Here is a 17,500-nt window from a genome sequence, read left to right on the forward strand (position 1 = left end):
CTGTTGTGTGGAGGTAGGATTTCTTTTTCATGTATTTTAATTAATTGTTTAAGTTCTACAGTGACTTTAGTGACATTCCTATAGCCCAGAGCCCTATTTTTAAGTTGGTAGTTTATCCACTCATTAAGGAATGCTGATCCACCATTACTTTATGCTGTTCCTCATTTGTCATCTTCCTACACCCTCACCCATATTGCCCCTATGACTTCTTATTTCCCCTTTGTGTCATTTATTCCATATTACTTGGCACAAAAATCGAATTTCTAATTCAAAGGCTTGGGCTTTGTGTATACAACTTTCCCCCCATCCCAGACTTCTATAACTCCTCTCACAATGCCTTCTTATCATCCCTGTTAAAATTAATTTTGCCAACCCGCACAGTTATAATTGGCCATTTTTTGTGTCCAAATTGGCAGTTGGTTTGCAGTAAATTTGCGATTGAAATTTGGAATGCCAAAATGAAAACTGTCAAAACTCTATATTTTACTGAACTTTGCAATCTCCATACCTATCTATGTCTGGTGCTAGTTGTCCATAAGCTGTTTGGACAGTGCTCACCTGGGCCAAATTAAAGTGATTATGTAGAGCTTGGTAAGTATGTCCATGGTCACTTGCATTGAAATGGTTGCTGACAAAGACATAATTTATAAGTGATTATTGGTGGCATGATGGAAACTAAACACGAGTTGTCACAGTGGGATGATTTCAACATCATTGCCAGGAATCTGTAGGCTAGATTTCTGGTAAAAGAAACTTGAGGTAATATGAAGTTGTTGAAGCTGTATATTCTCACTTGTTACCGAAGTTCTAATGTACTACTTGTGTGTCATGATTACAAATGTATATACAAAGGCCTCTAACCCCTTTATGAAGGGGTTGGCCGAGTCAAAGCATACTTTTTTCTCAACTTTTCTTGTGAGAAGAATATGAAAATAAAGGGTCTGTAAATCCCTCTCCACCCCATTTGACAACTTTTTAAGACCTGCAGAACATGGTGGTAGTGTTCTTTTCTTACCACAGGGCACCAAGGGAATAGAAAGTTGTTAATCATAGTGGTAATGAAGAGGTTTAAGGAATGTGAAAAGTGATTAAAGGTGTCTTAGTATACCTGTTTTGAGTAGAGATTCTCTTGTCGTGTAAAAATGCTATGGGGCTTCTGTGTAGAAGTGTCACTAACGATCCAAATTGATTTCATAAAACTTGTGAAATTGTTACCTTGTATAAGGATTTGTATAATAATGACATTACACTTGTTACATAATTATTGTTAACAAAATGACTATGTGGGGTTTGTCACTATTTGATCTATACCTTCCTCCTAAGGCATCCCAATGGTGCAGTGGTTGCAAGATGTAGTCAGCCAGAAGTGGGGTGGCTGGGTTGGCGATCAAGTGAGGATGAAGATCTAGTCAAAGCCATTGCAGAGGCATGTGCCTTTGACAGTCCGAGTGGTGGTATCAACAACGGGGCCAGCCTAGTATCAGTCCGTTCAAACGAAAAAGATGCTACCACTCCCACTTCGGATATCCCTTCCCTCTGTGATCTTCCTGAAGCTAAGGCTCAAACAGATATTAAGGTTAGTACTTAAGTTTCTTTGTTTTCCTTTTCATCTTCTCTCCTTGTGGATGATGGATCCCCTGCCTCAGCCCAAGTCAAAAGCAGTGCTGCAAGACACAGCATTGCCACAGCAAAGCTCCACAGATATTACCATTTTACCACCACCACTTCATTACATGGCAATCAGACATGAACCCCCACAAAAAAAATCCCTCTCAAGAGAAGCAAAAACCAAACTAGTAATCTTTACTATAGAAACAAACTACCCCAGATGCAGTAATGATACAGAAATCACAGAACACTACATCTTACATTGCCATACCCTAGCCATACTTGGAGAACACAACATTTCCTCTGAGTGACGTATGGGCCAACCTGATGGCTGTGGGTTCTTCACAAGAGAAGTTTGGGGCTGTGGATTTGATGACCACATAACTTGATAAAATTAGTGTTAGCAAAAATTAAACCAGTATTATGTGGTATGAAAGATATGCTCTTTATTGCTGACTGTAGATAGAATGAGATTTTGTGCTGCACATTGGGAAATTAAAAAATTGCCCAAATGTGCAGTGAAAGTCATCTGAAGAGGAATATTAATAACCTAAGAACTTTCTATATTTTGACACTGCTAACTAGATGAATATTAATGAAGGTGGAGAAATGAGATAGTTTGTAGGAGTGACTTTTCTGAAGATTATACTGTCATGTCACTCTGAAGAGGTTTTTGTTCAGCAGTGGACCAAGAATGAGACTTAGATTCACGACTCTTCATCACTAGAGGAAATAAGGGAATGGGGAAATACAAATTACAATGCAGCTTGTACCACAAATTTAAAAGATCTTCTCCATCTTGACAGAAAGTATTGATAGTTGATGCTCGTTCCTATGCGACTGCTGTAGCAAACCGGGCTCGTGGTGGCGGATGTGAATGCCCCGAGTACTACCCAGCATGTGAGATTCAGTTCATGAATCTTGCCAACATTCACACTATACGCAAGTCACATCATGCACTCAGACAACTTGTTGGATCACCAGCTGATACTCCAAAGTAAGTTTTGGTCTTGTAGGTATGGTTTGACTTGAATGATGAAAAGAATAATGTAATCTTTGTTTAATGTTAGTATACAGCTTTTGAAGGTAATGAGGTTGAGTGAATCTTGTCATACATTGTTACTTTGATACGTTAGAATAATCACTATACATTTTTGCAGTTGGTTGTCAGTCCTTGAAAGCACAAGATGGTTGGCTCACATCTCTGGGTTAATTAAAGCAGCTGTGACTGTAACGCATGCAATTGTTGATGAGGCCAGGCCAGTGTTAGTACATTGTTCTGATGGCTGGGATCGTACACCACAGATCACTGCCCTGGCTCAGATCCTCATGGATCCCTACTATCGAACAATGCAGGTAATTGTCTCATATTGTAATTCTTGTATTAATTATTTTGAATGGATAAAGAGGGGACCACCACATAATGAAATTAGGGTGGGGGGTTAAACAAACTATGATTTTAAGGCCATGCTTTGGAAGCATTATAGATAGCTGCATTTTCTTCAATGCTAGCAATGTGATAGAGTAGGAGGATCATCCACAAGGTGTTGAAACAGGAGGGGTGGAAAAAGTAGTTTAACCTCTTCAATAAAAGTTGAATACTGTCATGCACACTAGGCTGCCTGATGTACAGTGATTTAACAATACATCATAATACATACATACATATACCAAGGCTTTCTCCCCCTTACAAGGGAGGTTGCCAAAAAGGAAAAGGCATAAAATCATTCCCACCTATTCCATCCATGAATACACTCCACACCCCTCCACCCTCCCTCTTATCTTAGCACCTCTTGGATGACGGGTCATCCCTGCACCTTGTCCACTGCCCTGGATCAGAAGCAGTGTCGCAAGACAGCACATCCACAGCAAGGCCGCTTCATTAAATCGGCGACCCCCCCTCTCTGTCCCCCCATGCATACAAGGAGAAGACGGGGAGAAATCCCTTCGGGCTGCGTCAAATTTTGTTCACACATACTACCTCACCCCCATTCCACCTCATGCATCACAACATCATCCATATACAACCATTCTCCATTCACCCCTGTCTTCTGTCCTCTCCCATCCTTCCTCAACAGACATTCCCCTCTTCCCCAAAGCCCCCTTCACCCCATCCATCCACCTCATCCTAGGATGTCCCCTCATGTTCACTTCCTCTACATCTGCCTTCCATACCTCTTTTACTAGTCTTTCTTCACTCATTCTTTCCATGTGTCCAAAATCATCCTAATACTCTTTCATCAACCCTATCTCCCAACTCCCTTTCCACCCCTGTTCTCCTCCTCACTTCCTCATTTCTCACTCTATCTAGCCTAGTAACCCCCATCATACTTCTCAGACACCTCATCTCAAACACATTCAAACTCCTTCTCTCTTCCTCTCTTATGTTCCATATTTCTTCTCCATACAGTGCTATTGGCACAATCACTCCTTCATACAGTCTCCTCTTAGCATCCATTCCCAAATGTCTATTCCTCATTACACTTTTTAATCCACCAAGGCATTTACTCGCTTCTCTCAATCTACATTCTACCTCCACCTTCACTCCACCTTTTCCTGCCACATTTGCACCCAAGTATCTAAAACTATCCACTTCCTCCAGTCGCTCTCCCTTAATGCTCACTTCCAATCTACTGCCACTTTCACCCCTTGTACATCTCATTACCTTACTTTTACCCACATTTATCTTTAGCTTTCTTCTATCACATACTCTCCCAAACTCTGTCACCAACTTCCTCAATCCCTCCTCCGATCCTGCCACAAGCGCAGTGTCGTCAGCAAACAACAGCTGGCTCACCTCCCACTTTTCTCCATTTTCTTTAACGATCTCCAATCCCTGACCCACTACCCTTGCATTTACCTCTCGCATTACCCCATCCATGTATAAGTTGAACAGCCAGGGCAACATAACGCATCCTTGACGAAGTCCCACCTTTACCTTGAACCACTCACTCTCTCCATTTCTAATCCTGACACAAGCTCTACTACTCTCATAAAAACTCTCGACAGCTCCTAGAAGCTTTCCTCCCATCCCATACATCTGCATAGTTTGTTCCAGGCATCAATCACTCTACATGCATAATGAAATATAAAGTTACAGCTGTAATACTTGTTCTCTTTCACCCTGAATGCTGATAACCACAGAAAACTCGATCAAGATTGTTCACAGAATATGGGGGTCACTTGGTTACAACTACAAAATTAACATAATTAGAATGCTGACACCAGAATCCTCATGATGCCAACATCAGTGGCATTATATGCTAATGGTTAATGTGTATGAAGTGGGTGTGCATTTTGAATTGACTACCTCACTTGTAAAAAAGGTTTTTGGTATGTCTGTAGGTATTATTTGACAAGGGTTGAATGTGAAATTAGTTTGAGATGATGGCGGAATACAAGGTAGTAACCTAAAAGATATGTGAATGTGTGAAAATTGAGAAGTGGTGTGCTGTTAATTGAGGATATTAACAGAACAGAGGGAGTGGTTGGGAAAGAGGAGCAGGAGTTAGGAGAGGAGGAGGAGGGTGTGTGAATTAAGTTTTTGCTATAATAACAGGTATGAAAGAAGTATATACATATACCAAGGCTTTTTCCCCCTTACAAGGGAGGTAGCCAAAAAGGAAAAGGTATAAAATCATTCCCACCCATTCCATCCCTGAATACACTCCACACCCCTCCACCCTCCCTCTTATGAAAGAAGTAGCTTAAGGTAATGACATTTTTTGGGCCTTGATAAACTTGGAGAAGGCATGTGTAACATATACAGAATGATGGAAGTATATTGAAAGCTTTCAGAAGTTTCTATGTATGTTAGTAGGGGAAGTGTGATGGTTGGGAATGGAGAGAATTATATAAATGCAGAGCTACAGTACTTTTGACCCAAGTAGTGTGGCAAGGAACTGGATGCTGAGATGGAATAGTGGTTGAATGGATTATTAAAATTATTTTATTTATTTATTTTATGTATTTACCTAGTTGTATTTTACGGGATGAGCTATGCTTGTAGTGACCTGTTTTCGTATCTCTCCACATCCAGTTTATCCTTAAAATCTTGTATAGTTTTGGTGCTTAGTTTCCCCATTTAGTTTGTTCCAGGCATCAATCACTCTATATGGGAAGCTAATCTTTTTCAAATCTCTTCTGTAACTGTCTTCCTTTAGTTTCTTCTTGTGTAGTCTTGTTTCTCTTCAGTCCCATTTTAATAAGTTGTCTCTATCAAGATTTTCCATCCCTTTCATAATTCTGTAAATGGTCAACAAATCACTTCTTTCTCTTCTCTGTTCCAGTGTTGATAGATGTAATTTATCCAATCTTTGTTCGTATGTCAAATTTGAGAGTGCATGTATTTGTGTGCATGTGCACATGATTTGAACAAGCTAGCCTCCTTGTGATGGGGAAACGGCCATTTGGTGTATATATGAATAGGATACAAAAGATTGGTAAAGTATATTGTGATTCCAACATCTTTTGATATTTTTTATGTAAGAGACTTGGATATTCTATTTACAGATAAATTTTTGCATTAGATTTTGTCATCTATATTTATTTTGTGTATTTCAGGGTTTTCAGGTGTTAGTGGAAAGAGAGTGGATTGAATTTGGCCACAAATTTAGTGATCGGTGTGGGGTTGGTAAGAGCTGTGAAGACATTAATGAACGATGTCCAGTCTTTCTGCAGTGGCTTGATTGTCTACACCAGCTTCTTCGCCAGTTTCCTACAGCATTTCAGTATAACGAGGCATATCTGGTGAGTTTCTAGTTAATGTATACCTTGTTGAGGGAATTTGTGTTAGTGAGTAATGGAGTATGTGTTGGGTTAAAGAAGAGTGGTTTTAGGTGAAGGCAGGGCTGCATTAGGGTTATGTAATATCACCATGGTTGTTCACCAGGTTTATGAATGGGGTGGTACATGAGGTAAATGCAAAAGTGACGGAGGCAGGGGGGGACTTTGGGGATAGGGGATAGTGAAATGGGAGTAAAGACATTTGCTGTTGTGGATGACACTATGGTTATGGCTGGATCAGAGGAGTGTTTAAGGTAGCTAGTAGCAGAGTTTGGGAAGGTATTTGAGAATGTGGGGAATACAAAATATTCCACCTCATTCAGTGATTTCCTCCCCAATTCAGTATTTTAATGGATTGATTCTTGGGGTTTCAGAATAGATTAGTACAATATCCATTAATTCTTTCAGGAAAAAATTATACAATATTCAGACAATTCCATATTTGAACAACTTGATGGAACATTTTGAGTTTGAATATAGATTCCATTGTATAGATATATTCAATGATGTAGATATTTAGTGACATATATGCATTCACTGTCCTTTATCAGGTCAAACTTGGACAGCATGTGTACAGTAATATGTTTGGAACCTTCATCTGCAATTCCTCACAAGAAAGGGTTCAAGCAGAGACGGGGGAGAGAACATACTCGGTATGGGCCTTCTTAAGGATCAATAGGTATCGCTACATCAATTATCTCTACAGTCACTCTTATCAGGTATGATTAAATTTAGCTTTATCTTGTGTTTTTTATGCCTTTATTTTTTGGCTACCTTCCTTATAAAGGGGAAAGCCTTTTGTATATGTATATATGTATTATGTTGATGTGTGTTTGCAAGTTCTTCTGTTTCTTGCTTGATGTGTATTGTTTTTGTATTGTTAACCACTTCAGTACAAGTCAAATTGTCAGGTACGATTCATCACACTATGCACATTATAGAATATGAAGTCACTGCTGTATTACTCATTCTCTTTTACTCTGAGTAATAATAAACACGGGAAACTTGATCAAACCAGTTCACAGAATCCAAGGGTAAATCGTGTACAACTACAAAAAAATATAATCAAGACATCAGTGCTGGCATCCTCGTATATACTCGCTCCTCATGACACTTGCATGTCGTCATACTGAAGTGGTTAATCAGTCACTCTTGCAGTTACCCACAGTTCTCAGGTTAATATTTTTATCTATTATTGCAGGTCCTAAAACCCTCTTATCACACGAAGGATCTTCTACTTTGGACCAACATGTATGTCCCAGAGATGATGGAATCTTCAGAAGAGATGTACTCGAGTAACCATATCCCAGTTCCAGAAGAGGAGGTGACATCTTTGTTCTCTTATTTTAATGATTTAAGATGTTAGATTATCTTAATTTTGTTTTTATTATTTAATGTTGTGTATATGTATATATGTGTATATATATATGTGTGTGTGTGTGTGTGTATATGTATGTATATATGTATATATGTGTGTGTGTGTGTGTGTATATATATATATATATATTTTGTGACATCATGACAGATTTATGAATGGTAAGAATGGAAAGACACGATTGAGAACGAGACTTTATTCCTGACCGGTTTCGCCTTTGAGGCTTATTACCTCTGAAGAAGCCTCAAAGGCGAAACTGGTCAGGAATAAAGTCTCTTGTTCTCAATCATGTCTTTCCATTCTTTCCATTCATTCATATATATATATATATATATATATATATATATATATATATATATATATATATATATATATATATATATATATATATATATATATATATATACATACATATATACACACACACCACACATTATTTATTTCTATATATTATCATGTATATACAATAAAACATAATTTGTATGTTTACAAAAGTAAATTATAAAACAATTTGATATTTGTAACTTCCTTTGAGGGTAAATGAGATAATCTGTGATAAGTATTTAACACAAGGTTTGGGTTGGTATAGATAGTTGCTTTCTTAATCTAAGAAGTATTGATCATAAAGTTTATATTCTCCATCTCTTATCAGGAAAGTATTCCTTAGGGCAGTGTTTCTCAACCTTTCAAGCTTTGTGGACCCCTTCCATTGAGTTGTATATTCAGGGGACCCCTTGATACGGGATGAGATCGAATATAGTAACTTTTTCTAAACGTTCATTTATAGGAGCTTTATGACATACAATTCATAGCCACATTGTGTGTGCAACTAGCAAGGGGAAAAAGTAGAAAGTAATGGACATCGGAATTAAAACATTGTATAGTCATACAGACAGCACTGTATGGGGCAGAAACATGGACCATAAGAGAAGAAGAGTTTAAATGTGTGAGATGAAATGCTTGAAGTATGGTAGGGGTTACTAAGCTGGATAGAGTGAGGAGGAGAGTGGAGGTGGAAAGGTAGTTGAGAGATATGGTTGATGAAAGTGTATTGGGATGGTTTGGACACATGGAAAGAATGAATGAAGAAAGATGAGTATAAGAGGTGTGGAAGGAGTGAACATGATGGGATGACCAAGGATATGGATGAGGTAAAAGGGGCATTAGGAAAGAGGGGAATGTCTGTTGAGGAGGAAAGGGAAAAGACAAAAGATAAGGGTGAGTGGAAAATGGTTGTGTATGGATGATGCTGTGATGCATGGGAGGGAGTGGGAAGGGGACGGGGGGGGGTGAGGAAGTATACGTGAATGATATTTTGATGCAGCACGAAGAGATTTCTCCGTCTTTTTTTCTGCATGAGGGGACAGATGGGGGGGGTCACTGATTCAATGAACTAACCTTGCTGTGGATGTGCTGTGTCTTGCTACATTGCTTCTGACCTAGGGCAGTGGGTGAGATACAGGGATGACCTATCATCCAGGAGGAACCAAGATTAGAGGGAAAGAAGGGGATGAATGGGAGTGGAGTATGTTGGGATGGAATGGGTGGGAGTGGAGTTAGGCCTTTTTATGAGGGGGGGGGGCTACCTCCCATATAAGGTGGAAAAGCCATTGGTGTGTGTGTGTGTGTGTGCACGTGTGCATGCGCATGCATAAATACATATACCAACATCTTTTTCTTCCTTACTAGGGATTGTTAAATGTTGAATTTCCCATCCTGCAGAACCCTTGATAGGTTTCTGCCCCTTCAAGGATTTATAGACCCCTGGTTGAGAAACACTGCCTTATGGTGTTCATTGTATTTTCTACTCAGGATGATTAAAAATACTACACAATCCAGGATGTAATACCCCAAACAGGGTCTTGTATAAAGTAGGCAACAAAACTAAAAATTTTAATAACTGATTGTTTTGGCCTTGAAGTAAGAAAGTTCATAATTATCTTTTGGGTTTGCTTCACCTCACACATCAGTATCTCTTGACACATATACACCCTTAACTAGGGCATGAGTATGTGAAGGATTGGGATACTTGTGGGAAAAAAATAAAGTGTGAAAGATTCAAGACCTTTAGTCTTTGTCATTGTATGAACATAAATACATACTGGGATGTGTACTGGCCAAGTGGATTAGAGCGTCACTTTTTGTGGCAAAGGTCAGGAGTAGAGGCAGTTAAGTCCCGGCTAGAAGGAGATGAGTTTGTAGTAAGGGCAAACTACATTAATCCCTGCTTCAAAAAGTCCTCCGTAAGGAGGCATTGTTTTAGCTTGCTTGGAAATTGAGTTTGTGATTAACCAAATTGTGGTTGTAAAAATAATAGGATATGAAATTAAAAATGTGCATACAGGTATAATATACCAAAAGACGCTTTCACCTCTAAGGAAGGTAGTCTGGCATTGCACCTACTTTTCACCAATCCCACACTTATCCAACATCATTAGTTTTCCCATTAATCTGAACGTACTATTCAAAAATATCTTTGACAGATGTCTATAACAATGACGTAGTGAATAACCAACTTTGTAGCAGGAACAACACGAAACAACAAAATCAGAGGTACTAGAAACTGTACAATGGAATCCCTAAAGGTGCAAGATTTTCACTGATGCAAGTTCAACCTCTTCACAGCTGATCTACATACATATTCCAAAGGCTTTTTCCCCCTTGCAAGGGTGGTGGGGGAAAAGAATACTGCCACCAAGTATTTCCACTTGGAACGTAAGAGGCAAGAAGAAGGGACGGGGATTGGGACCAGGCATCCTTCTCCTTGTAGCCCCACAGGGGACATTCCTAAAAGAAAAAGGGTCTGGGATTTTTCCGACCAGCACCCTAAGGTTTGGGTCTTTTAATGCGCGTGGATGTGGTACAGATGAGAGTAAAAGGGAAGAGATAGGTAGTATGTTTGTGAGAAGAAAGATGGATGTGTTGGCTTTGAGTGAAACTAAGTTGAAAGGGAAGGGTGAGTGTAAGTTTGGGATGTTAGCAGGAGTGAGGAGAGGGCGAGGGAGGGAAGGGGTGGCTATACTAGTAAGTGAAGAGATAGGTAAAAGTGTAGTGGAGTGGAAGGAGGTTTCCTCAAGGATAATGTGGATGAAGGTGAAACTGGGAAAGGAGATGTGGGTTTTGTAAGTGCATATGGGCCTGGCAGTGAGAAGAATGTAGAAGAAAGGGAGGCCTTTTGGATAGATTTAAATGAGTGCATAGAGGGTTTAGGGAGAAGTGTAAATGTAATAGTACTGGGAGACCTTAATGCTAGGGTAGGAAAGGAGCCAATTGATGGAGTGGTTGGGAAATGTGGAGTTCCAGGAAAGAATCGTAGTGGAGAGTTGATGGTGGAAATGTGTCTAGAAAGAGAGTTGATGATAGCAAATACAGTGTTTCGGAACAAAGTCAAGCATAAGTACACATGGGAGAGGGTGGTGGAGGGAAAGGTGGTAGATAGAGCATTAACCCCTTCCATACGGTGCCGCACACGTAGGCGTCATGAGGAGCAAGTGGATTCGCGATGCTGCCATATCGGCGTTTTGATTATATTTATTGTAGTCGCCCCTGTGTTTTTACATTCTCCCTAATCTGCTCTAAATCCCATTCTCTGTGGTTTTCAAAATTCATGGGTGAAAGAGAGAACGATTGATATAAGCCGTGACTATATTTTATGATGCGAGTATTATTACGACACTTCGTACGGCTGGCATTGGCTGCTGCCCGCGAGATTTAAGTCCCGTAGTGAAGTGGTTAATGGATTATGTGGTGGTAAATAGGATTATGATAGGAAAAGTTACGGATGTACTTGTGCTAAGGGGAGAGGGTGGGGGAATATCATATAATTTTTTGGTGGAAGGTAAGTTGAGAGTGGAGGATAGATGGAGAAAGAGGAAAGGAGCAAAAGGTAGGGAGGTGCTTAGAGTGAACTCTTTAAATGAAAAGGAAAAGGAGGAGTACAAGAAGAAGCTGAAGGAGGAGTGGGAGGGAGTGAAGGATAGAGTAGAGCTAGGTGTGGAGGAGGAATGGGGATGGTTCAAGGAGGGAGTCTCAAAATGTGGAAGGATGGTGTGTGGAACAAGGACAGGAGGAAATAGAAGGAAGGGTAGTGAATGGTGGGATGAGGAAACAAAGAAGGTTGTAGAAGAGAAGAAGCGAGCTTTCACAGATTGATTACAAAATAGGATGAGGGAGTCATATGAAAGGTACAAAGAAAAGAAAAGAGATGTAAAGCAAAAAGGAGAGCAGATGTGAAATGGGGTATGGCTGCTTGTTACTGTGGCAAAGTAGCATGCAGTCGATACTTTAGGGTCTATATGGGGCGCCCCTATGGACCAGAGCCACACATCATTTTGTCTATGATAGAGGAAAACTCTGTTCATAGATAAATTATGACACTTTTATACTTAGACTGTCCCTCCGTTATGCTGTCCCCCAACCCTTGTTGCTATACTGTACCATTTCTGAGTATTTTCTTTTTCTATGGTGGGGGAATTCCCTGTGGTGGGGGAAAAGAATACTGCCACCAAGTATTCCCACTTGGATCGTAAGAGGCGAGAAAAAAAGGGATTGGAACTAGGCATCCCTCTCCTTGTAGCCCTACAGGGCACATTCCTAGAAAAAAAGGCAGAGGCATAAGAGGGGCTGGAGGGCCTCGGTCCAGCACCCTAAGGTTTGGGTCTTTTAATGTGCGTGGATGTGGTACAGATGAGAGTAAAAGGGAAGAGATAGGTAGTATGTTTGTGAGAAGAAAGATGGATGTGTTGGCTTTGAGTGAAACTAAGCTGAAAGGGAAGGGCGATTGTAAGTTTGGGAGTGTAAGTGGGAGGTTATCAGGAGTGAAGAGAGGGCGAGGGAGGGAAGGAGTGGCTATACTAGTAAGTGAAGAGATAGGTAAACATGTAGTGGAGTGGAAGGAGGTTTCCTCAAGGATAATGTGGATGAAGGTGAAACTGGGAAAGGAGATGTGGGTTTTTGTAAGTGCATATGGGCCTGGCAGTGAGAAGAATGAAGAAGAAAGGGAGGCCTTTTGGATAGATTTAAATGAGTGCATAGAGGGTTTAGGGAGAAGTGTAAATGTAATAGTACTGGGAGACCTTAATGCTATGTAGTGGTAAATAGGATTATGATAGGAAGAGTTAGGGATGTACAGTGGCCATGAAAAGTTTGGGCGCAAAATTATAGGCGCCCCAACTTTCCCCTAAACTCAAAACATGCGAAAAATACAACTTTCCACCCAAACTTTTCGCTATTTTTCAATGCTAGCGTTTGTACCCGTATTTAGCCGAGACAATACACACTATTTGGCAACTCTGTTTAGGCGCACTCCATGTCACATGGAGTCACTTTCTAAACATCTCTCACGGAGAGTAGTCTTTTTTTTGCGGTGGTCTCTGTTTTTGTGCCTTGATATCTCCGTAATGGGAAGTGGTAAAGAGCTGGAAAGAGACACAGTTGTTACAATCATAACCCTCTATAAGGATGGTTATAAGTGTAAAGATATTGCTACTCGTGTGGGAATTGGAGTGCGTCAAGTGCAAAAGTGGACCAAGAAATTTCGAGACGAAGGAAGTGACATCATTTCTACTCAAAAGTATCGCTCCGGTCGGCCAAGGAAGATATCAAATCGTACTTCTACAGTTCTAACTGCCTCCTAATAACCGTAGGAGGCAGTTAGAACTGTAGAAGTACGATTTGATATCTTCCTTGCCCGACCAGAGCGATGCTTTTGAGTAGGAATGATGTCACTTCCTTCGTCTCGAAATTTCTTGGTCCACTTTTGCACTTGATGCACTCCAATTCCCACACGAGTAGCAATATCTTTACACTTATAACCATCCTTATAGAGGGTTATGATTATAACAACTGTGTCTCTTTCCAGCTCTTTACCACTTCCCATTACGGAGATATCAAGGCACAAAAACAGAGACCACCGCAAAAAAAAGACTACTCTCCGTGAGAGATGTTTAGAAAGTGACTCCATGTGACATGGAGTGCGCCTAAACAGAGTTGCCAAATAGTGTGTATTGTCTCGGCTAAATACGGGTACAAACGCTAGCATTGAAAAATAGCAAAAAGTTTGGGTGGAAAGTTGTATTTTTCGCATGTTTTGAGTTTAGGGGAAAGTTGGGGCGCCTATAATTTTGCGCCCAAACTTTTCGCGGCCACTGTACATGTGCTAAGGGGAGAGGGTGGGGGAATATCAGATCATTTTCTGGTGGAAGGTAAGTTGAGAGTGGAGGACAGATGGAGGAAGAGGAAAGGGACAAAAGGTAGGGAGGTGCTTAGAGTGAACTCTCTAAACGAAGAGGAAAAGGAGAAGGAGAGGAAGCCGAAGGAGGAGTGGGAGGGAGTGAATGATAGAGTGGAGGTAGGTGTGGAGGAGGAATGGGGATGGTTCAAGGAGGGAGTCACAAAGTGTGCAAGGATGGTGTGTGGAACAAGAAGGTCAGGAGGAAATAGAAGGAAGGGTAGTGAATGGTGGGATGAGGAAATGAAGAAGGTTGTAGAAGAGAAGAAGCGAGCTTTCACAGATTGGTTGCAAAGTAGGATGAGGGAGTCGTATGAGACGTACAGGGAAAAGAAAAGAGAAGTAAAGAATAAGGTAAAGGAGGCAAAGAGGAGAGCAGATGTAAAATGGGGGAAGAGTATGACTGAAAATTTTGAAAGTAATAAAAAGATGTTTTGGAAAGAAATTAAGAGAGGAAGAGGAGGCGAATCAAGTAGAGAAGAAAAGGTAAAAGGTGCAGATGGAGAGATGATAATGGAGGAGAAGGCAGTAAGGGGAAGATGGGCAGAATATTTTAGGGAGTTGCTTAATGTGAAGGAGGATAGGGAGGGAAAGATAGCTGCAGTGGGAAATGCTAAGAAAATGAGTGATGAGTGAGGAAAATGGAGGAGAAATAAGGAAGGATGAAGTGAAGGCAGCAGTTATGATGATGAAAGCAGGTAAGGCACCTGGTCTGGATGGATGCCATGCAGAATGTCTTAAAAAAGGAGGTATAGTGATGGTGGACTGGTTGGTGAGGTTATTTAATGTTTGCTGGAGAGAAGGTAGAGTGCCAGAGGACTGGAGGAGTGCGTGTATAGTTCCACTTTACAAGGGAAAGGGGGACAAGTGTGAATGTAGTAGTTTCAGAGGGATTAGCTTGTTAAGTGTAGTTGGGAAGGCTTGTGGGAGGATCTTGATTGAGAGGATTAGGAGAGGAACAGAGGGAGTAATTGGTGAGGAACAGTGTGGGTTTAGGACAGGTAGAGGTTGTGTAGATCAGATTTTTGTGGTAAGACAGATATGTGAGAAAGCTATAGGAAAGGGGAAGGATGTTTTCTGGGCCTTTATGGATCTGGAAAAGGCTTATGACAGGGTAGACAGAAAGGCACTGTGGGAGGTTATGCGGATATACGGGATAGGAGGAAAGCTTCTGGGAGCTGTCAAGAGTTTTTATGAGAGTAGTAGAGCTTGTGTCAGGATTGGAAATGGAGAGAGTGAGTGGTTTGAGGTAAAGGTGGGACTTCGTCAGGGATGCGTTATGTCACCCTGGCTGTTCAACTTATACATGGATGGGGTGGTACGAGAGGTGAATGCAAGGGTAGTGGGTCAGGGATTGGAGATGGTTAAGGAAAATGGAGAAAAGTGGGAGGTGAGCCAGCTGTTGTTTGCTGACGACACTGTGCTTGTGTCAGGATCGGAGGAGGGATTGAGGAAGCTGGTGACAGAGTTTGGGAGAGTGTGTGATAGAAGAAAGCTGAAGATAAATGTGGGTAAAAGTAAGGTGATGAGATGTACAAGGGGTGAAAGTGACAGTAATCTGGAAGTGAGCATTAAGGGAGAGCAACTGGAGGAAGTGGATAGTTTTAGATATTTGGGTGCAAATGTGGCAGGAAAGGGTGGAGTGAATGTGGAGGTAGAATGTAGATTGAGAGAAGCGAGTAAATGCCTTGGTGGTTTAAAAAGTGTAATAAGGAATAGGAATCTGGGAATGGATGCTAAGAGGAGACTGTATGAAGGAGTGATTGTGCCAACAGCACTGTATGGAGCAAAAACATGGAACATGAGAGAGGAAGAGAGAAGGAACTTGAATGTGTTTGAGATGAAGTGTCTGAGAAGTATGATGGGGGTTACTAGGCTAGATAGAGTGAGAAATGAGGAAGTGAGGAGGAGAACAGGGGTGGAAAGGGAGTTGGGAGATAGGGTGGTTGAAAGAGTATTAGGATGGTTTGGACACATGGAAAGAATGAGTGAAGAAAGACTAGTAAAGAAGGTATGGAAGGCAGATATGGAGGGAGTGAACATGAGGGGACGTCCTAGGATGAGATGGATGGATGGGGTGAAGGGGGCTTTGGGGAAGAGGGGAATGTTAGTTCAGGAAGGACGGGAGAGGACAGAAGACGGGTGAATGGAGAATGGTTGTATATGGAAAATGTTGTGATGCATGAGTTGGATTGGACGGGGGAATGGGGGAGAGGTAGTGTGTGTGAGCATAAATTTTTGACGCAGCCCGAAGGGATTTCTCCCTGTCCTCTCCTGTATATGGGGGGACGGAGAGGGGGGGGTCGCCGATTTAATGAAGCGGCCTTGCTGTGGATGTGCTGTGTCCTGCGACACTGCTTCTGACCCAGGGCAGTGGACAGGGTGCAGGGATGACCCGTCATCTAGGAGGTGCTAAGATGGGAGGGAGGGTGGAGGGGTGTGGAGTGTTTTCGGGGATGAAATGGGTGGGAGTGTTTTTGTGCCTTTTCCTTTTTGGCTACCCCCCTGGTAAGGGGGAGAAGAGCCTTGGTATATGTATGTATGTGTAATAAAAAGATGTTTTGGAAAGAAATTGAGAGGAAGAGGAGGCAAATCAAGTAGAGAAGAAAAGGTAAAAGGTGCAGATGGAGAGATGATATTGGAAGAGAAGGCAGTAAGGGGAAGATGGGCAGAATATTTTACGGAGTTCCTAATGTGAAGGAGGATAGGGAGGGAAAGATAGTTACAGTGGGAAATGCTAAGGAAATGACCGTGATGAGTGAGGAAAATGGAGGAGAAATAAGAAAGGATGAAGTGAAGGCAGTTGTTAAGATGATGAAAGCAGGTAAGGCACCTGGTCTGGATGGATGCCATGCAGAATGTCTAGAAAAAGGAGGTACAGTGATGGTGGACTGGCTGGTGAGGTTATTTAATGTTTGCTGGAGAGAGGGTAGAGTGCCTGTATAGTTCCACTTTACAAAGGAAAAGGGGACATGTGAATGTAGTAGTTTCAGAGGGATTAGCTTGTTAAACACTTCACTACGGGACTTGAATCTCACGCGCAGCAGCCAATGCCAGCCGTACGACGTGTCGTAATAATACTCGCATCATAAAATATAGTCACGGCTTATATCGATCGTTCCCTCTTTCACCCGTGAATTTTGAAAACCACAGAGAATGGGATTCAGAGCAGATTAGGGAGAATGTAAAAACACAGGGGCGACTACAATAAATATAATCAAGACGTCGATATGGCAGCGTTGCGAATCTACTTGCTCCTCATGACGCCTACGTGTGCGGCACCGTATGGAAGGGGTTAAGTGTAGTTGGGAAGGCTTATGGGAGGATATTTATTGAGAGGATTAGGAGAGGAACAGAAGGAGTAATTGGTGAGGAACAGTGTGGATTTAGGATGGGTAAAGGTTGTGTAGATCAGATCTTTGTGGTAAGACAGATATGTGAGAAAGCTATAGGAAAGGGGAAGGATGTTTTTTGGGCTTTTATGGATCTGGAAAAGGCTTACA

The 17,500-nt window shown here is 41.4% G+C and overlaps 1 protein-coding gene across 5 annotated transcripts in view; it reads left to right on the forward strand.

Annotated features, from left to right (window-relative positions):
• LOC143034636 (phosphatidylinositol-3,5-bisphosphate 3-phosphatase MTMR3) overlaps positions 1 to 17,500 on the forward strand; it is a 105,541-nt gene that overhangs the window by 37,660 nt on the left and 50,381 nt on the right. For all 5 annotated transcript variants that reach the window (XR_012967270.1, XM_076200983.1, XM_076200981.1 and 2 more), the window contains exons 5-11: positions 1 to 13; positions 1,324 to 1,576; positions 2,415 to 2,605; positions 2,769 to 2,964; positions 6,172 to 6,357; positions 6,945 to 7,112; positions 7,595 to 7,717. The exon at positions 1 to 13 is cut by the window's left edge and continues 166 nt beyond it. Coding sequence is in view for 4 of the 5 variants with exons in the window: in XM_076200983.1 (XP_076057098.1) it covers positions 1 to 13; positions 1,324 to 1,576; positions 2,415 to 2,605; positions 2,769 to 2,964; positions 6,172 to 6,357; positions 6,945 to 7,112; positions 7,595 to 7,717 (1,130 nt within the window). In the remaining variant the exon portion in view is untranslated. The remainder of the gene's footprint in view (positions 14 to 1,323; positions 1,577 to 2,414; positions 2,606 to 2,768; positions 2,965 to 6,171; positions 6,358 to 6,944; positions 7,113 to 7,594; positions 7,718 to 17,500) is intronic.

Source organism: Oratosquilla oratoria, chromosome 17, assembly GCF_046742065.1.
Source record: "Oratosquilla oratoria isolate Oo_2021 chromosome 17, ASM4674206v1, whole genome shotgun sequence".
Taxonomy (NCBI): Eukaryota; Metazoa; Arthropoda; class Malacostraca; order Stomatopoda; family Squillidae; genus Oratosquilla; species Oratosquilla oratoria.